The following is a 20,909-nucleotide window of genomic DNA, read 5'->3' on the forward strand; positions in this document are numbered from 1 at the left end:
TGTTGTATTTCAGAGGTACTTACATCCTGTACACTTGTCTTCATGCAGTACTTGTTGTATTTCAGAGGTACTTACATCCTGTACACTTGTCTTCATGCAGTACTTGTTGTATTTCAGAGGTACTTACACCCTGTACACTTGTCTTCATGCAGTACTTGTTGTATTTCAGAGGTACTTACATCCTGTACACTTGTCTTCATGCAGTACTTGTTGTATTTCAGAGGTACTTACATCCTGTACACCACGGGCGACACAGCGCTGCCCCTGGTCCGCGAGCGCCTCTGGTACAACAGTGACTTTAACTTCGATAACGTGCTGATGGCCATGATGGCTCTGTTCACCGTCTCCACCTTCGAGGGCTGGCCCACGTGAGTTCAAACACACTTATCTGGGTTTCACAATCAGAAGAGTGAACGAAAAGCACAAACTAGAAATATTAATACTGCACATACTGAAGGAGCCAGATTGTCTTTGCTTTTCTTCATATGCGGGGCATTTATTTATTTTATTAAAATCCCCTCAGCGTCTGAATGATCAGTCACTAATCTTCATCAGGTTTTTGCAAATTCATGATCAATTTACGTTTTATTTTTCTCAATATACACACACACAATTTGACATGAAAGCTCAAAGTATACGAAAAGAAAACTCATGTCTTTCTTGAAATTATATATCTAGAACTACAATTTACCAATATTTGTCCATCTTCGATATATATAGTTTATACATTCAGATCAGATGCAGGACTATTACCACAATACATCTTGATTATCTGAAGTAGGTTTGGTTGTTGCCCGATATATACTGCATCTATCAAACTACTACTAAGTACTGCATGAAAAATAACTATTATACACAAAATAATGTATATTTAGACACTTTTTTTATTTTCATAATCATTGGTGCGCATAATAGATTTAAATAGCTTTAATTCGTTAAAATCAGATATGTTTGAGTCTAAAATGTATATCTATGTAAATGGTGCAACATGAAACAACAATAAGATTAAACATAGAAATAATAATCATGATAAGGCATGAATAGAAAATGTGTTAACTAAATACAATAAAAATAAATACTTTGACTGAATATATACACACAATTTACAGTTTGATCAATGGGGCACTGTGTAACTTTTCATCTCGGGGGTTCCACAGTATGTAATTAATCATATTATATTTATTACATTTCAGTTCTTATTGCTAAAGAAACCTCTGTTAAAAACACCAGGGAGCTTCCATACTGTAGTGCAGTTGTAACGTGACGCTTGTGTCCCCTGCAGTCTGCTCTACAAGGCCATAGACTCCAACCGAGAGAACATGGGGCCCATCTACAACTACAGAGTGGAGATCTCCATCTTCTTCATCATCTACATCATCATCATCGCCTTCTTCATGATGAACATCTTTGTGGGTTTTGTCATCGTCACGTTTCAGGAGCAGGGAGAGAAGGAGTATAAGAACTGTGAGCTGGACAAGAACCAGGTACCGACCCCCCGCTAGAGGGCGCCACTTCACACTAGAATCTTACCAACACTGGCAGAAATTGATATTGTGTCATGTAAAGGAAATATATCGACTGAAACTGGTGAATAAAACAATTACTCGAGATTAGGAAATGCCATTAATTATAACATGTAAAAAGCTCAAATTACATTTATCTCCAGCTCTAAATGCTGTTTTTGCCGTGTCCTGCAGCGTCAGTGTGTGGAGTACGCTCTGAAGGCCCGGCCCGTGCGCAGGTACATCCCTAAGAACCCGTACCAGTACAAGTTCTGGTACGTGGTCAACTCCACCGGCTTTGAGTACGTCATGTTTGTGCTCATCATCCTCAACACGCTCTGCCTCGCCATACAGGTGAGTGCTGTGGGACTAAAGCAGGACTAAAGCAGGTCTAACGCAGGACTAAAGCAGGTCTAAATTAGGTCTAAAGCAGGTCTAAAGCAGGACTAATGCAGGTCTAAAGCAGGACTAAAACAGGACTAATGCAGGTCTAAAGCAGGACTAATGAGGTCTAAAGCAGGTCTAAACAAAGTCTAAAGTAGGTCTAAAACAGGACTAATGCAGGTCTAAAGCGGGACTAATGCAGGTCGAAAGGAGGTCCAAATAAGGTCTAAAGCAGGTCTAAAGTAGGTCTAAAACAGGCCTAATGCAGGTCTAAAGCAGGTCTAAACAAGGTATAAAGTAGGTCTAAAGTAGGTCTAAAGCAGGTCTAAAACAGGTCTAAAGCAGGTCTAAACAAGGTCTAAAGCAGGTCTAGAACAGGACTAATGCAGGTCTAAAGTTGGTCCAAACAAGATCTAAAGCAGGTCTAAAGTAGGTCTAAAGCAGGTCTAAAGTAGGTCTGAAGCAGGCCTAATGCAGGTCTAAAGCAGGTCTAAACAAGGTCTAAAGTTGGTCCAAACAAGGTCTAAAGCAGGTCTAAAGCAGGGCTAAAGCAGGTCTAAAGCAGGACTAAAGCAGGACTAAAGCAGGTTTAAAGCAGGACTAAAGCAGGCCTAAAGCAGGACTAAAGCAGGTTTAAAGCAGGTCTAAAGCAGGACTAAAGCAGGTCTAAAGCAGGTCCAAACCAGGTCTACTTTATTCCAAGAAAGAAGAATAGAACTGTTCCGTTTACTTTTGTGTTATCTCCAAGCTGGTAATTCCCTGTGGTGTGTGTCCAAGCCAACACAGCCCGTCACATTAACAAACTGTGTTGAATGTGTGGGTCTGATGTGAGTAACTGTGTTGAATGTGTGGGTCTGATGTGAGTAACTGTGTTGAATGTGTGGGTCTGATGTGAGTAACTGTGTTGAATGTGTGGGTCTGATGTGAGTAACTGTGTTGAATGTGTGGGTCTGATGTGAGTAACTGTGTTGAATGTGTGGGTCTGATGTGAGTAACTGTGTTGAATGTGTGGGTCTGAGGTGAGTAACTGTGTTGAATGTGGTGCAGCATCACGGGCAGTCGCACCTGTTTAACTACGCCATGGACGTCCTGAACATGGTGTTCACCGGGGTCTTCACTGTGGAGATGATCCTGAAGCTCGTCGCCTTCAAGCCCAGGGTACGGCTGCTTCTCAAGCTAAGCTCCGCCCTCAAACACCACCCGCCAATCACATATCCAGCAGCTATTCATCACTATGAAACTAGGAACTAGGAACTTGCTTCTGCATTAAGGTTCAACATACAACAATGAATAATAATATAATATATCAAATAGGGCATGCAAGTATTTACACAATTTACAGCTGGTCAGAATAGTGCAAAAAGTGAGTAAGTAAGTCATGTAATGTGTCTGTCAGTTGAAGCAAAGGGGCAGTGCTTAGCAATAAGTCCTTTTCTTCATCATTCATCATCATCAGGCTTTTTCCTTTTCCTAATCTTCCCATAATCCTCTTTCCATGACCCATTCAGGGCTTGGCATTAACACTAGTTCACTGGCAGGAGATGATTGGTTGGTTGGCTTGGAGGCTTTATTATGTTTATTGATGATGTTGCTATGTGTGCCAGGTGCACTGGGACATGCCACCTGCCCGTTCCCATGGAGACATGTGTTCTTCCACTATGGTATTAAACCTGTGGAGAGGTGATCCAACGTTTGGTCAGGCCTGATACAGGACAAGGAGCCATTTTGCTTCGCCCCGACTTCACTTTGGATGACTTTTACTCTCCTCTGGCTATCCCATAACCTCATTCAAAAGTCTGGGCACCGCCGTCCGACATAATCCTCCTTCTTCTGTATTAGAGAACACAGGGCTGCGACCTCCAGAGAAAATAACGTCCACACAGACTCTCTCTGGTGTTCAGCTCCAAGGAATCAGTGCATTGTTGTTGGTCACATGAACATTGGACATTTTACACAAATTAATCTACTTTAGAGCATTTTAGCTGTGAGAGTTCCCTCAGGACTGGAAGTGCCATTAAACCTAAGTGCTGATCCGTGGCAAAAAGAGGCAAAAGTGACACTCAACACTACTAATCCAATGTTCAAACCTTGATCCTCACAAGTGTAGTGTGTGTTCATAACTCCAGCTGCATGGGACGGTTAAGCAGATTCGCTTAAGTGAACAGCGCCTTTTTCCTGGACTTTCTGTGCACATTTTTTTTTCAATCCCACGTTTTGTGTCTTATAATGGCTCAGGTTTGACTTGCAACTAAACTAGAAGTGCAATGCTCTGACCGGTTTGAACACTGTAAAGTGTAAAGTGCTTTACTTTATCCAATCCAACTTTATTTTGTATCGCACATGTTACCGACACAAAGTCTCCAAAGTGCTGCACAGAGTACAAGACAAGCACAAATAAAATATGTTAAAATAAATAAATACATAAAAAAACATACGAACAAAACTACGTATTAAATAAAAACAATATAAAATATATGAAATAATAAAAGAGGATCACACAATTCTCATGCCGGGTTAAACGCCAGTGAATAAATGTGTGTTTTCTTTAAACAGGATACTGACTCTAGATTTGCTGTTAGCACACAGCTGTTAGCACACAGCTATTAGCATAGAGCTGTTAGCACACAGCTGTTAGCTTGTAGCATGGCCACTCCGCTGCTCTCTCATGAGAACATCCTTCGTGCTCTGCACCTTTTTGTCTCATGTCAAAAAGAAGTCTGAGGTCATTTTTAGGACAAAAACCAGCACTAATTGAATGAATTCTAGATAATATATGATGATAAGTTTAATGCCACACTGTGGAACGTTCTAGGCAATGCTATAACCTGGCTATATTATTATTACTAAAATACGAAATACAATGCAAAGGTTTCCAAAGGGTTGGAAGGCCTTGTCCCTTTATTAATGCCAAGCCCTGTGTCAACAGTTCAATATCAAATGATGTAGCTTGTGCTTGTACCCGAGCCCTCATAGACATGTTGACCTCTGCCCCCTGACTCCTTGGTCCCTCCCTCTCCTCCTGACCCGTCCCTCTCGCGCTGCCGGACCAGGGCTATGTGGGAGATGCCTGGAACGTGTTCGATGCCCTGGTGGTGATCGGCAGTGTGGTAGACATCGCCCTCAGCCAGGTACACCCCTGCTCGGACCTCTGACCTGTGACCTCTCCTGTGTCCTTCCTCTGCAGACGCCTCTTCTGTCCTCTGTCCTCATTCCCTTTACTGTCTTCCAACTCTTGCTTCTATGAGATCTGTAAATGCAGCAGACGTGGTGACCGAGAACGTCAACGCACAATATTTACAAGTCGTCTCCAATTGATATTTGACTTAATAATAGTTGGTACACAGTAAACATGTAAACATGTAAACAGCACCTAAAGAAGAAGCAGTGCCTTTAAAACCATGTAACTGCCCAAAGGAGATTAGCCTAGCATACTGTGTTGACATTCTCCTGTTTATTTCAACTCTATTAAATACACTGAGCTTTGACTCTTGTCGATGTGCTTTCTGTGGTTCTAATTGCCTTCTACCTCTCTCTCGCTCTCTCTCTCTCTCTCTCTCTCTTTCTTGCTTCACTCCCCCTCTCTCTTTCTTTCTATCCATCTGATTTGCCTCCTCTTTTCCTTTTCCTCTGTTTGTATGTTTCCCTCTCTCTCTCTCTCCTTCTACCTTTCTATCTCTTTCTGTCTCTCTCTTCTTTTTCTCTCCCTCTCTCTCTGCCTGCTCCTTTCTTTTCCCTATTTTTCTTTCTCCTCTTTCTCTCTCTCTCCCTCTTGCTCTCCCTCCTATCTCTCTCTCTCGCTCCCTCCCACTCCCTTTCTTTTCACTCTTTCCACTTTTTTCACTTTCTTTCCTTCTCTCCGCTTCTCTCTCCTGTCTTTCTCTCTCCATCTCTCTCTTTTCACCCTCTCTCTGTCTGTCGCTCCTATTTGCTCTCTCTATGTCTCTCCCTCTCTGTCACTTTCTCTCTCTCTCTTTGTCACTCTCTCCCTCTCTCTCTCTGTCACTCTTTCTCCCTCTCACACTTTCTCTCTGTCCACTCTCTCTCCTCCTCCCTCCCTCTCCTTCCCCCTCTCTTTTCCCTCCCTCTCTCTCCCCCTCTATTTTTTTCTCTCTCTCCCTCTCTTTTCTCCCTCTCTCTCCCCTTCTCCCTCTCTCCCACTCTCTTTCCTCCCCTCTCTCTTTTCTTTCTCTCTCTCCTTCTCTCTCTCTCTCCCCTCTCCTTCTCTCTCTCTCCCCCTCTCCTCCTCTCTCTCCCCCTCTCTCTCCCTTCTCTCTCTCCTTCCCCCTCTCTCCCCCTCTCTTTTCTCACCCTCTCTCCCACTCTCTTTCCTCCCCTCTCTCTTTTCTTTCTCTCTCTCCTTCTCTCTCTCTCTCCCCTCTCCTTCTCTCTCTCTCCCCCTCTCCTCCTCTCTCTCCCCCTCTCTCTCCCTTCTCTCTCTCCTTCCCCCTCTCTCCCCCTCTCTTTTCTCACCCTCTCTCCCCCTCTCTTCGTGGCTGCTGCTGCTTCAGAACTATTTCGCCGATGCATGGAACACGTTCGATGCCTTGATTGTTGTTGGTAGCGTGGTTGACATTGCCATCACTGAGATCAATGTAAGTAGTATTTGTACACATATTTGTACACATATTTGTACACACTCATCTCTGCTCCACACTCCACTGGCTCTGTGCTGCATTCAAAAGTAAGAATTTTAAAGTCCATGCTGAAATGTCCTTCACTCGGCTGCAAAACAAATGGCAGCTCAATAAAGCATTTAATGACAGTTAATCGTTAACCATGAACACCTTTTATACAGATTCAACCAGTTCTTTGGTCAATGGGGTAATTTTTAGTTTGGTGTTGAATTTTAAAGAACACAGAGGAGTTTTCATCTGGAGTGTTGCTGTAAAACATGATAAATATGGAACCAATAATCCACAAAGTCAGTTCAGCAGAATATTGGACCTTTCAGACATGTTTTGAATGCAGCATATGCCCCTGTGTATGACTCTCTACATAAAGTGTGGAATATCTTCATTCATTTAAATACACATTCATTCACTTATATTAACTTTTTTACATGTATTTGTGGATCTTTTTGTTGCCTCAAACCAAGCTTTTACATGAGACGTGTTCTATTGATCATTTATTCGATTTTTTTTAATGCTTTAATTTCCAGTGTAAATATTTTGGTTATTGGCATGACTTTATAACACATACATGAGTTAAAATGACTAATACTTCACAATTATGTGTCTCAATCATTCTTAACCTTTTTGCCTCAAGGCCAGACTTTTTTCTGTAAAAAGTTGTAAAAAGTTACCAATAGATTATGAGACCATCTATGGCTCCATGGCGATATTATTTCTTCTCCTAGAATGATCCACAGTATCACATAAAATATATCTATCTCCATGGGGCCAAGTTACATCTCAGTATTTTGAGATTTAATTGTAATTGAATAAATACTTGATCACTTTAGTACCATATTGTGGAAGATTCAAGGCATAGTTACAGAGTGCACTTTTGAACAAAGTGGATTTAAACACTCATCATTTGTGTATTTCTGTGACAGATGTTAGCTACTCTACATTAGAAGTCCAATAATTGACATATGACGTATTCCTGCAAAAGTCATTCCAACTCATGTACTTACTCCTGTGTGCACTTTTACTCGGAGCGATGCTAGTTTAACTCCAGATTAACTTCTGATTTCAAGTCGACAGCACTCCCAGTGGTGAAGGTGATAGTGGAGCCAGGGGTAAGACGCCCCTCCCTCTCTGCATAAGCCCCTCCCACGTCCCCATTTCATCCAATCATTCTGTCGTCAGCGTCTGTCAATCACCAAAACATGGATGCTCTATGTTACGCAGTCTGAGCTATGTTTGGGGTTTGAGCCTGTTCTGTGGGCGGGGTTTGAGCCTGCTCTGTGGGCGGGGTTTGAGCCTGCTCTGTGGAGGGGGTTTGAGCCTGCTCTGTGGGCGGGGTTTGAGCCTGCTCTGTGGGCGGGGTTTGAGCCTGTTCTGTGGGCGGGGTTTGAGCCTGCTCTGGGGGCGGGGTTTGAGTCTGTTCTGTGGGCGGGGTTTGAGCCTGCTCTGGGGGCGGGGTTTGAGCCTGTTATGTGGGCGGGGTTTGAGCCTGCTCTGTGGGTGGGGCCTACCAGTACTTGGCATGGCATCGGGTACTATGCATCCTGAATGGTTAAATTCTTTATTTTTCACAAAATTCTACAAAGAAAACCCAATAATGACAACTTCAAAGCTAATTTATATATAAAAACAACACTAAAAGCACTTGTACATAAGTATTCACAGCGTTTGCCATGACACTCTTGAGCTCATTTACATTTCTCCCACTGATCACTCTTGAGATGCTTCTACAACTTGATTGGAGTCCACGGGTGTTAAATCCAGATGAGTTGAAAATCACACTCCTGTCTATGTAAAGGTCCCACAGTCAGAGCACAAACCAAGACATGAAGTCCAATGAACTGTCTGTAGACCTCAGAGACAGGATTGTATCAAGGCCCAGACCTGGAGAAGAACCGAAACAGTTCTGTAGAACTGAAGGTTCCTCTGAGCTCAGTGGCCTCCATTATCTGTAAATGGAAAAGGGTGGAACCACCAAGACTCTTCTAGAGCTGGAACCAGACAAACTGAGCAATCAGGGAGAAGGGCCGTAGTCAGGGAGGGGCCCAAGAACCTGATGGACAGAACTCCAGTGTGTCTCTGTGGAGAGAGGAGAACCTTCCAGAAGCACTCAGCACTCCATCAGGCCTGTGTGGTAGAGTGGGCAGACTGAAGACACTCCTCAGTAAAAGTCACATGACTGCCCCCTGGAGTTTGTAAAAAGGCCTGAAGGACTCTCAGACCATGAGAAACAAACTTCTCTCTGATGAAGATTGAACTCTTTGTCTTGAATAGCAAGCGTCATGCGACTGTCCATCACCTGGACAGTACCTACAGTGAAGCATGGTGGAGGCAGCATCAGGCTGTGAGGATGTTCTTCAGCACCAGGAACTGGGAGACTAGTCAGGATCAACAGAAAGATGAATGCAGCGGTTACAGAGACATCCTTGATGGAAAACCTGCTCCAGAAGCTCAGGACCTCAGACTGGGGCCAAGGTTTATCTTCAACTGGACAATGACCCTGAGCACACAGCCAGGAGAACAAAGGAGCGGCTACAGCACAACTCTGTGAATGTCCTTGAGTGGCCCAGAGGCCACACTTGAACCCAACTGAACATCTCTGAAGAGATCTGAAAATGTCTGTGACACATCCTGATGGAGCTTGAGAGGTTCTGTCCAGAAATAGACATGCAAAGACTTGTAGCTTTAAACTTGAGGCTGTAGTTAGTGCCAAAGGTGCTTCAGCAAAGTCTTGAGCTAAAGCTGTGAATGTACTTTTTTCACGTTGTCATTATGGGGATGGTTTGTAGAGTTCTGAGGCAAATAATAAATCGATTCCCATTTGGAATAAGGCTGTAACATGAGGAAAAGTGAGGGTACTTTCTGAATGCGCTTTACTCCAGATGGGTTCATGAGAGAGTCCAATCACGGCCCCTGTTTTAGAACACCTAAAGGAGTGCATGGAAACGTAGTGAGGGGTCAAATATGGTGATTTGTCTTGTATGTTTTGTTTTTTATCGACACATATGTTGGTGTCAGTGCGGGGCCAGTTTGACAGGAGCTCAACGGTCAAGCTCACTCCAAAGTCCGCCTTGGCTCCGGAAGTAAACGCTCTTTCATTTTAAAGCCACGTTCACTGTAATTGTTCATAACACGGTGGTTTTCACATTTTTCAATAACTTTGCAGTGAAATAAAATTTATTTGTGGTCATTGTTTACCTCAAAGCTGATTTCAAACTTCCAGGAGATGGCACTGTTTACTTTATCATAGCCAAGTCAAATTTAAGTTCTTCTTAAAACATGACTCAGCTCAAAACAGAAAGACACAGGTTCTGAACTATTGTTTAGTGTTGTTAAATGTTTTTTGGTCAGGGCCTTGTCAATATTTGGTAGAACTCTTTGACATTGTTCAAACTCAATTTCGATGTAAGGAAAAGGCTTGATAATTGATCACACTGTTACTAAAAAATGTGTATTTTTTGGACAACATACTGCATTTTTCAACTATAAATTCTCGTTCCTTTAAAGGCTGAATGGATGATTTTTTTGGCCCAAATCCGAGTCTTATTTCCTCGTGGCGTGGACTGCCGATTAGTCCTGCCACGTATCAATCATAAAACGCACCTACCGCTCACCTGCAGCCGCGTGCGGCTCGTCCCACATTTCCGCGTGTCCAAGTGCATGGATCTATCATAATATAGTTCCCTCAGTGTACGGGGCAAAATGAAGACGGAGAAAGACAGTTCGAGCTGACTCAGAAGAAGACGGAAATCTACGGGAGACGAGAGATGCGAAATAAACAAACACATGTGTGTGTTGTATCAGTCCGCACGGGGGAGTGCGCATGCGCACTTCCGCATGAGTTCTCAAATTGCTGAAAAATCGTCCATTGTGCCTGTAACATTATGATGTGGTCAGCTGGTGCTAGCTCTGATGTAGATCCAGACCCTTCTAAAACTGCTCTAGAGTTTGTATCGATCAGTATCTGAGTATCGATACTTTTGACAAACGCTTTGTATAACTGGCTCCCTCTGATCTTGAAAACATCTGTGTACATTGACACATGTTTTTTGTTTTTATTTTTGAAGGTTTGCAACCATAACTAACTCTTTTGTAAAAATCTATTGAAACTCATTGTTCTGCATGCTCTTTGAATGTCACTCTTGAGATGCCGTGTTTAAGAGAGAGTTTAAGATATTAAATGTATTTCTTTCCTGTCCGTGGTTGGGTTGAGGTTGAGCCACAGTAGTAATGTTGTTGATTGGATGTGTTGTGGTCACAGAACACAGAGGACAGCGCCCGTATCTCCATCACCTTTTTCCGCCTGTTCAGAGTGATGCGCCTGGTCAAGCTGCTGAGCCGAGGGGAGGGCATCCGGACCCTGCTCTGGACCTTTATCAAGTCCTTTCAGGTGCGTCAGATGTGATCTCTTAGAATACTGTGATCTGAATGGGTCGTCCCACACATCTATGTCCTTTCTGTCCTGAACTGGTCACGTGAACTGCATGAACGGAGGAAGAACATGACTTAAACATGCCCGGCCTTTAGAGATTGGACTCGGGCTGGTGGGTGCAGGGGGTGCAGGTGGGTGCAGATGGGTGCAGGTGGGTCGGGTCCAAACGCTGGTCTGTTCTGGTGTAAAGGTCAGCAGCACCATAAGCCTCTCCTGATGTATGCTCTGGAATTGAACAAACTTGGACACAGCACGTTTGTATGTGCGTGTGTTTCACCCTATAGAGTTATTAATGCATAATCTAACGTCTTAGCAGTTATTGATGTTAAAAAAGCTTCTGAAAGTGGCACATTTCAGTCATTACTCCATAAGCAGCGGCACACATACACCCAGGGTCAGCTTACTCCACCTGAGCTGAGTATGAAGGACGCTCCTGTGCTGCTTTTTTGTCCATCAGATCAACCCCAAAACTACTGTCGTCTATAGCCAAGTCAGATCCACAGTCTGGTTAAAAAAGTGACACGACTTCTACAACGTAAACACATGTTGTAGTAATATACGAGCAGATAGAAGTGCAAAAAACAACTCATATGAAAAAGGAGTGAATGATGTTTAGAACGTAACATGCTGAACAGTGACAGGTTGGACTTCTAATCTGACCAAAACGCACTTAAGATTGTTGTAATTGATAAGATTTCACAAAGAATTTACACAGTTCATTCCAGTTGGGACATTTTTTAGGTTGTAAACTATGACATCACTCTAGGACATGATTACTACGACCATATTTGGGCCAAAACCCCTTAAATATTACCAATGTGGGAAATAAGAATAATAAATAATTTGTAATAATTAATGTTTATAAAGACAGAAAATGTGTTCAAGGTAAATTATGATAAACCTTTGAATTGTAAGTCTCACAGTGTGATGTCATCAATGTTTTAGAACTCTACTTCTGTATTTGAAGCTATCATTTATATTTTGTTTAGTCAAAATGAGAAAGCTTTAATCCAGTCGAGGTTAGTTTTAGTGTTCATCAGTGTCAGATTATACTGACTAAAACTAAATAAAAAGTGATTATATTAACTCAACTATGACTACATACATTTTAGTCAACTAAAACTATGACTAAAAGTTTCATTGACTAATAAAAAATATGATTTAGAGAGATTCAAGTTCTGCTTTTCAATTCCAGTTTGTGTTTAGTCTTTACACAAGCTCAATATCCAAAGAACACGTTTGAACAATGTATGATAATTAAAATGAAAGTATGATTGTATTAGTTCAGAGAGAGTCAGACAGGAACACAGAAGGCATGCGTGGAAGCAGATGTTCCAGCTGTCCTGTGCGTGTAGATGCAGATGTGATTGGATGCAGAGGACGTGTGATGAACTGGAACACAGTGATTGAAGGCTGAGGAGCAGGCGAGCTCTGAGACTTTCTAACCACTGCAACACAGACTTAGAGCGCTTGAGACCCTCACGATTAGATTACTGCCACGGCCTGTTTTACGTGTTTGAGTGAGAAAGACCCGGCCCACACCAGCAGCAGAGCACACACACCTTCAACATCTTTACACTGGCTCCCTGCTCTGATCTTTAGAACCCTTTGCCCAATATCTGCTCATGTTTTCTGGGTAATACTTCCAAATGTGGAGACAGCTCTTTTAACACGGTTTCCCCCGAGTGCTGGGATGAACTGCTTCTCTACTTGTATCCTCTAAAAACAGCTGAGCAAACATCACAAATAAACTTGACTTCCTTATGTACAGTTAGGCAGTGCTGGAAAGGTTTACTGAAGTATATTATTAAGTAGCAAACTTGAGTACGTCTTCTGTCACTATAGTTAGGACTTCAAGGCTGTATTTGTCCAGTAAAATAATAATCTCTCAATTAAACATCCAAATGCAGCAGCCACATCATGTTCCACTTCACTTTTGCCTCTTAGCACATCATTAGCACTAACACTTCATGTAAAGCACTGACTAATGGAGTGTTTGTGTTCTGCAGGCGCTGCCCTATGTGGCCCTCCTCATAGCCATGCTCTTCTTCATCTACGCTGTCATTGGGATGCAGGTAAACCAGAGGGGCCCTCACCCCGGTACACTAGAGGGGCCCTCACCCCGGAACATGGCTACACCAGCTGTAGCTGTACTGACACGTGTGTGTGTGTGTGTGTGTTGTGTGTGTGTGTGTGTGTGTGTGTGCGTGCGTGCGTGTGTGTGTGTGTTGTGTGTGTGTGTGTGTGTGCGTGCGTGTGTGTGTGTGTGCAGGTGTTTGGGAAAATCGCCATGGTGGACGGGACTCAGATCAACCGCAACAACAACTTTCAGACGTTCCCACAGGCTGTGCTCATGCTCTTCAGGTGAGACAGCTTCATTAGAGTCTAAACGTGACAGAAACATCTGATCCTGTTTTAATGAGTAAAATAAATCCTGTTTTATACTTCCATCTACCAACTTATTTTACACATACAAGCACATTTTTCTCATTAAAACAGAGACCGTTCTCATTAAAACTGAAACTTTTCTCATTAAAACTGAAACTTTTGTATTTAAGTGAATGTCATACATTGCCGTTGGAAGGTGCCAAAATCTTTCTGTAAATGTCTCAAAAGGTGAGCGGACCACAAAATGTGTCTTGTCTAATCTTCCAGACAAGAGGATGAATGGATACATTCATCCTCTTGTCTGGAAGATTAGACAAGACACTTTCCATCTCTTTTGTAGGTCACCTTGAATCCTTTTATTTAAATTTAGAATATTTACAAAGCAACAATTGATCTATTTTTCCATATATTTTACATCTCTATCTTAATGACGTGTTGCTTACATTCCGGAGCGTTCTTCTTTGACTCCTGTGGTACTTGATGGTGTCTTTTGTGCACCTGCGTCCTGCTTTATTCAGGTGTGCGACGGGCGAGGCGTGGCAGGACATCATGTTGGCCTGTCTGCCCGGGAAACTCTGTGACGTGGAGTCGGACTATAACCCGGGAGAGGAGCGCACCTGTGGCAGCGGCTTCGCCATCATCTACTTCATCAGCTTCTACATGCTCTGCGCTTTTCTGGTACTCACTGCTACATGTCCTGCAGGAGGAGGGCTGCGGGAGGAGGGCTGCGGGAGGAGGGCTGTTTGAGGAGGGCTTATGAGGAGGGCTGCAGGAGGATGGTTGCAGGAGGAGGGCTGCAGGAGGATGGTTGCAGAAGGAGGGCTGCGGGAGGAGGGCTGCAGGAGGAGGGCTGCAGGAGGAGGGCTGTAGGAGGAGGGCTGCAGGAGGAGGGCTGCAGGAGGAGGGCTGCAGGAGGGCTGCGGGAGGAGGGCTGCAGGAGGAAGGCTGTAGGAGGAGGGCTGTAGGAGGAGGGCTGCAAGAGGAGGGCTGCAGGAGGGCTGCGGGAGGAGGGCTGTAGGAGGGGGGCTCCAGGAGGAGGGTTGCAGGAGGAGGGCTGCAAGAGGAGGGCTGCAAGAGGGCTGCGGGAGGAGGGCTGCAGGAGGAGGGCTGTAGGAGGAGGGCTGTAGGAGGAGGGCTGTAGGAGGAGGGCTGCAGGAGGGCTGCGGGAGGAGGGCTGCAGGAGGAGGGCTGTAGGAGGAAGGCTGTAGGAGGAGGGCTGTAGGAAGAGGGCTGTAGGAGGAGGGATGTAGGAAGAGGGCTGTAGGAGGAGGGCTGTGGGAAAAAATCAATTATACAGACGTCCCGAGGTATACATTTTATTAATACTGTACATACAAGACTAATGAGAACAGGGGCGGGGCCTAGATAACTATGGGAGATTCACTGTTTTTAGAAATACAAAAGTTCCAAAAGTTCTGAACAACAGTTAGTGTCAAATCCACTCATAAACATGAACCGACAGATTCAGAACATTTCCCTTAATTGAAGCCAGTTATAAAAATGCTTTTATATTTATTTTTACGCTCAGTAAAATGTCGGTGTAATCCCTCATTCGTCCAGGCGTGTTCCATAGTAGAAAAAGCTTCAGTTGTAGTCATCTGGACTCAGTTTGAAAAAATAGACGTTTCGACTCTCATCCAAGACCTAAATTCTGTTATTGACAATGACTCTTGGATGAGAGTCGAAACGTCTATTTTTTCAAACTGAGTCCAGATGACTACAACTGAAGCTCAGTAAAATGTTGTCTAGATCATCAACCTGTTTGTGGCCGTCATCATGGACAACTTCGACTACCTGACGCGTGATTGGTCCATTCTGGGACCGCACCACTTGGATGAGTTCAAGAGGATCTGGTCTGAGTACGATCCAGAGGCCAAGTGAGTGAAGCAGTTCATGATGTGGTGAGACTTTGACACGCTCAGTGTTTCTGCTCGTGGGAATAGTCTAATTTGGACATATATTATCTGCTTTGCATGATTAACAACAGGATTTCTAATTGGACTGCAGAGTGTCGTTTCTCACAGAAAGAACAGCCTTTGAAGAATTTGGTAAACACATAAAAAATAATCTTTAGTTTATTCCTTCTAATTCCATTTACGAGCTCCAGTCAGAGGCCCAACATTAAGCACATGCTGAGACGAGCAGCTGCTGCCAAATCTAAAACATCTTGAGGGAAAAAGGGTAAAGAATGGAAACCATAAACACTGATTCAAAAAGTATTGATGCAATTCCAATAACAATACCACAATTTATGATTGATGTGAAGTCATGGGACTGAGTGAAATAATAACTGTAATAGCATAACTCTGGATGAGATCACCTTTTGTTTGTTTTCAGGGGCCGGATCAAGCACCTGGACGTGGTCACGTTACTGCGGAGGATCCAGCCTCCTCTGGGCTTCGGGAAACTGTGTCCACACCGAGTGGCCTGTAAGGTGAGTGTACGGGGCCACTGCTGTGTTCACAGGGCCCCGCGTACACACTGCACACACTGCACGCACTATTTACACGCAGAGGAGTCACTTATGGTCTGATTATGGGTCACTGACGATCCTAAAGCTGGGCTTTTGTCTGACCCATGTTGTCTGCACTTGTCTGACCCATTTTACAAAGATTTTTGACAATTTGTAAAAGGGCCGAACCTGAGCTCCTCCTTGAGCCTGTGGGGCACGAGCTGTGATCACCTGTTCACCATGAGCATTGTACAGTCGCAGGATTGCACATGTTTGATATTTGTGGTGGTTTGAAGGGTCTGAGGTCCGAAGCATTTCCCACAGTTTCAGGTCTGAAACATTTCCCACAGTTTGATAGGGACCTCCTCAACCCGCTCTAAATGAACTAGTTCTGTTTTTCACGCTCAGTTTCAATTCAATTCAATTAAATTTATTTTTGTAAGGCCCAAAATCACAACAACAGTCGCCTCTGAGGGCCAAATAAACAATGTCTGTGGTGGCGATGGAGTCAGACAATGACTGTGGGATGGAGTCAGACAACCCTGGGACGATGTCCCAGGGTCCTCTGTCTTTAGACTCTCCTTCTCGGCCAGGAAAAACTACAAAAAAAAACCTTCTTGGGAAAAAGCGTAGAAACATGGAGGAGTTCCATTGAAGGAGAGATCCGACTCTCACAGACGGACAGACGGACGCGAGGGAGACTGGAACTGGACCCACTCTTCAGGCAGATGAGGGACCAGTTTCCTCTCCGTCCATGTAAACGCTCCTGTCTGTCCCGTTGCAGCGGCTGGTTGCTATGAACATGCCTCTGAACAGCGACGGGACAGTCATGTTTAACGCCACTCTGTTCGCTCTGGTGCGGACGGCTCTCAAGATCAAGACAGAAGGTCAGTGTATGATGTGCTGTGGAACACGTCTCTGTCCCATCGTCACTGTCCCATTGTCACTGTCCCATCGTCATAAACCCATCGTCACTGTCCCATTGTCACTGTCCCATCGTCATAAACCCATTGTCACTGTCCCATCGTCATAAACCCATCGTCACTGTCCCATCGGTATAAACCCATCGTCACTGTCCCATCGTCACTGTCCCATCGTCATAAACCCATTGTCACTGTCCCATTGTCACTGTCCCATCGTCATAAACCCATCGTCACTGTCCCATCTCCACTGTCCCATCGTTATAAACCCATCGTCACTGTCCCATTGTCATACACCCATCGTTATAAACCCATCGTCACTGTCCCATCTTCACTATCCCATCGTCACGGTCCCATTGTCACCATCCCATTGTCACTGTCCCATCGTCATAAACCCATCATCACTGTCCCATCGTCACTGTCCCATCCCAAACCCCAAAGCTGCAGCCTTTCATCAAACTGAAGAACGAGCTACTTAAACTGTGATTTGAATGAAGGAAACCTGGACGAAGCCAACGAGGAGCTGAGGGCCGTGATCAAGAAGATCTGGAAGAGGACCAGCATGAAGCTCCTGGACCAAGTGGTGCCCCCTGCAGGCGGTTTGTAGAACACACAGCTCCAAACCACAGTATAACAAAATCCAAGGCCAAAAGAAAGAACGATATTACTAATGAGACCGTGTAGTTTGTGTGGGATTAAAGGCACTATATGGAACATTCACCCATTTGGTAAAATTGGCACTACAGCTTCTTTTCAAACATGCTCAGCCTTTCTGATTGGTCAACAGGCAATGCAGGCTTTAGAACCAGAATATCTATGGAGACAAAAAATAAAAATAATATTTTTTATTTTTTGTAATAATCATCAACTGTTTTTATTAGTAAAAATAATATTTGATTTGAAAATTATTTTAGTATCTTGGGAAGAATTTAGATGGAAATTTAGATGGAAAGTCTTTATTATCAATTACTAGTACAGATAACAAGATACAGTTATTTGAAATTACAGAACACAAACTAATATTTCTGGCCCCCCGTTGTACCCACAATTTCTGTAACTTTTATTAATATTTTTTTTAAAAGGCCCCTTAAACCCGACAGTGGCAGTATTCCTGGCACTGCAGTAAAATCCTAATAAAGAATGTGTGTGTGTGTGTGCGTCGGTGCGTGTGCGTCGGTGCGTGCGTGTGTGTGTGTGTGTGCGTGCGTGCGTGCGTGCGTGCGTGTGTGTGTGTGTGTGTGTGTGTGCGTGCGTGCGTGTGTGTCTGACTGGGTGCGTGTGTGTCTGCGTGCGTGTGTGTGTGCGCGCATGCGTGTGTGTATGTGTGTGTGCATATGTGTCTGACTGGGTGCGTGTGCGTGTGTGCGTGTCTGTCTGTGTGTGCGTGTGTGCGTGCGTGTCTGTCTGTGTGTGCGTGTGTGCGTGCGTGTCTGACTGGGTGTGTGTGTGTGCGCCTCTGCTGTCGTCTGCTTCTCTGCATGTCTCTAGGCAAGGCAAGGCAAGTTTATTTGTAGAGCACATTTCATACACAAGGCAATTCAAAGTGCTTCACACAGCAGGAAAAATGCATTCAAATCACAAAGAAATTACAGAAACAGAAATACAATAAAATTAACTAAATTAAAAATTATCAATCCAACTGATTTTCTAAACTAATAAAATCACAAACAAAAGAGAAGAGTGCAAAGATAAAAATTAACTACAATAAAATTAACTAAATTAAACATTATCAATCCAACTGATTTTCTAAACTAATAAAATCACAAACAAAAGAGAAGAGTGCAAAGAAAAAATCCTTTCAGTCATATGCGCAGCTAAACAAAACTGTTTTTAGCTTAGATTTGAACATTGTCAGAGTAGAAGCCTGTCTCACATCTTCAGGAAGACTGTTCCAGATTTTAGCTGCATAAAACTGAAACGCATATTCCCCATGTTTTGTCCTGACTCTGGGCACCAGCAGGAGGCCGGTCCCTGAGGTCCTCAGAGTCCGAGATGGTTCATATGGCACTAACATATCCAAGATGTACTTTGGTGCTAGGCCATGGAGAGACTTGTACACAAGCAGAGCTGCTTTAAAGTCTATTCTCTGAGCCACAGGGAGCCAGTGCAGAGACCTGAGAACAGGACTAATGTGATCATACTTCCTGGTTCTAGTCAGGACCCGAGCAGCAGCGTTCTGGATGTACTGCAGCTGTTTTACAGCTCGTTTGGAGAGACCAGTGAGCAGGCCGTTACAGTAGTCTAATCTACTGGAGACAAACGCGTGGATAAGTCTCTCTAAATCTGGTTTTGACACTATATTTTTGATTTTGGCAATGTTTTTTAGATGATAAAAAGCTGCTGATGTTATTGATTTGACGTGGCAATTAAAGTTCAAGTCTGAGTCCATTATTACCCCCAGATTTCTAATTTGGTTTGTAGGTTTTAGAGCGAGACTCTGGAGGTGACCGCTAACACTTTCTCTTTGTTTCTGTGGGCCAAAAACGATTATTTCAGTCTTGTCTGAGTTCAGCTGGAGAAAGTTGTTTTGCATCCACACACTGATCTGTTGGATGCAGTGACAGAGTGAATCTACTGGTCCATAGTCACCTGCCGACAGTGAAACATAGATCTGAGTGTCGTCTGCATAATTGTGATAGGACACATTTTCACTGCGTATCAACTGACCCAACGGCAGCATGTAGAGGTTGAACAGAAGGGGACCCAGGACTGACCCTTGGGGCACTCCACAGGTCAGGGTCATGTGGTCTGAGACACAGCTACCAATTTCAACAAAGTACTTCCTGTCTTCCAGATAGGACCTTAACCAGTTTAGGGCAGTGCCAGTGATGCCTACCCAGTCCTCTAGTCTCTGTAAGAGGATCCCATGATCGACAGTGTCAAAAGCAGCACTCAGATCTAACAGAATTAAGACTGAGGCTTTGCCCGTGTCAGTGTTCAGGCGGATGTCATTTGTCACCTTGACAAGAGCAGTCTCAGTGCTGTGATGAGGTCTAAAACCTGACTGAAAAACATCAAATGAGTTGTTTATTAAGAGGAAATCTGTGAGCTGTTGGTAAACAACCTTTTCAAGGACTTTGCCCCAAAATGGCAGATTAGAGATGGGCCGGTAATGACTCAGTACTGCGGCATCAAGACTGCTCTTCTTTAGGAGAGGCTTTATGACCGCAGTTTTCAAAGACATTGGGAATGTTCCAGATTGAAGCGACATGTTAACTATGTGAGTGAATGGTGCTAACAAACTGTTCAGCACAGACTTTAGAAATTTGGTGGGTAACACATCAAGGCAGCATGTAGATGAACTCAGACTGGTGATGATCTCATGGACAGTTTTGTCAGTTACTGGTGCAAAGTGAGTTAGCTCTAAGTGTCTTGGTGGTTTTAGGGTAATTTTTTGCATTGTGGGATTTATAGCATTTTTAATGCCCTGAACTTTGTCATTAAAGAATAATGCAAACTCATTACACTTGGATGTGGAAATGAGTTCTCCAGCTGAGCTGGAGGGTTTGTTAATCTGTTTACTGTGGCAAACAGGACATGCGAGTTGTTACTGCAGCTTCCAATTATTTCAGAAAAATATCTTTCCCTAGTTCTACGTAAGATTAGGTTGTACATGTTCAGCTTCTCTTTGTAAATCTCTTTTTGAACCTGGAGCTTTGACTTGCGCCATTTCCGTTCGGCCCTGCGGCACTCCCTTTTCTGTGCCCTGACCGAATCATCATTTCTCCACGGCGCCTTCTGCTTATTTTTAACCATTTTAGCCTTTATAGGGGCGATGGTGTCCAGAACATTCAAAACACTAGATGTAACAGAGTTCAACAAATCATTTACATTAGAACATGAGACATTTTCAAAGTTTATCATTTCCATAAACAGTGCACCTGTGCCATCACTTATGTGTCTCCTCTATATGCTCTTCTGTGCTTTAGTGTTTATGACTAACTCTGTTTCTGTTTCTGTGCGAGCTTCTCTTCCTCTGCAGCTCCTGCCTCAGTAGCTCCTGTCGGTCCTTCTCTCTGTAGCGCCCCCTAAGCTCTTTGGGGCAGTCCTGTTTTAGCTGGCGGCATGAATGGCTGGCACCTCCACTAGAAATAACCAAGGCTCTCTCCAGAAAACAAAGTTAAATTGTATTTTTACGAGGTCCCTTATCTATACAAATCTAACTAATGTGTGCATGTAAATTGGTGCAACTGTAGAGTAGAC

The 20,909-nt window shown here is 43.8% G+C and overlaps 1 protein-coding gene across 5 annotated transcripts in view; it reads left to right on the forward strand.

Annotated features, from left to right (window-relative positions):
- The window catches only part of cacna1db (calcium channel, voltage-dependent, L type, alpha 1D subunit, b), a 139,416-nt gene that overhangs the window by 104,679 nt on the left and 13,828 nt on the right, over nucleotides 1-20,909 (forward strand). For 3 of the 5 annotated variants that reach the window (XM_072449276.1, XM_072449277.1, XM_072449278.1), the window contains 13 exons: nucleotides 222-368; nucleotides 1,283-1,484; nucleotides 1,698-1,856; nucleotides 2,934-3,044; nucleotides 6,395-6,478; nucleotides 10,776-10,904; nucleotides 12,956-13,021; nucleotides 13,219-13,310; nucleotides 13,853-14,012; nucleotides 15,084-15,211; nucleotides 15,672-15,768; nucleotides 16,571-16,673; nucleotides 17,204-17,305. In XM_072449276.1, coding sequence (XP_072305377.1) covers nucleotides 222-368; nucleotides 1,283-1,484; nucleotides 1,698-1,856; nucleotides 2,934-3,044; nucleotides 6,395-6,478; nucleotides 10,776-10,904; nucleotides 12,956-13,021; nucleotides 13,219-13,310; nucleotides 13,853-14,012; nucleotides 15,084-15,211; nucleotides 15,672-15,768; nucleotides 16,571-16,673; nucleotides 17,204-17,305 — 1,580 coding nt within the window. Of the gene's footprint in view, nucleotides 1-221; nucleotides 369-1,282; nucleotides 1,485-1,697; nucleotides 1,857-2,933; nucleotides 3,045-4,936; nucleotides 5,015-6,394; nucleotides 6,479-7,584; nucleotides 7,627-10,775; nucleotides 10,905-12,955; nucleotides 13,022-13,218; nucleotides 13,311-13,852; nucleotides 14,013-15,083; nucleotides 15,212-15,671; nucleotides 15,769-16,570; nucleotides 16,674-17,203; nucleotides 17,306-20,909 lie in introns of all 5 variants that reach the window. The other 2 variants (XM_072449274.1, XM_072449275.1) reach the window with 2 other exon arrangements.

Source organism: Eucyclogobius newberryi, unplaced genomic scaffold, assembly GCF_026437365.1.
Source record: "Eucyclogobius newberryi isolate DKJ021-1_F unplaced genomic scaffold, fEucNew1.0.hap1 SCAF_17, whole genome shotgun sequence".
In the NCBI taxonomy this organism is placed as follows: Eukaryota; Metazoa; Chordata; class Actinopteri; order Gobiiformes; family Gobiidae; genus Eucyclogobius; species Eucyclogobius newberryi.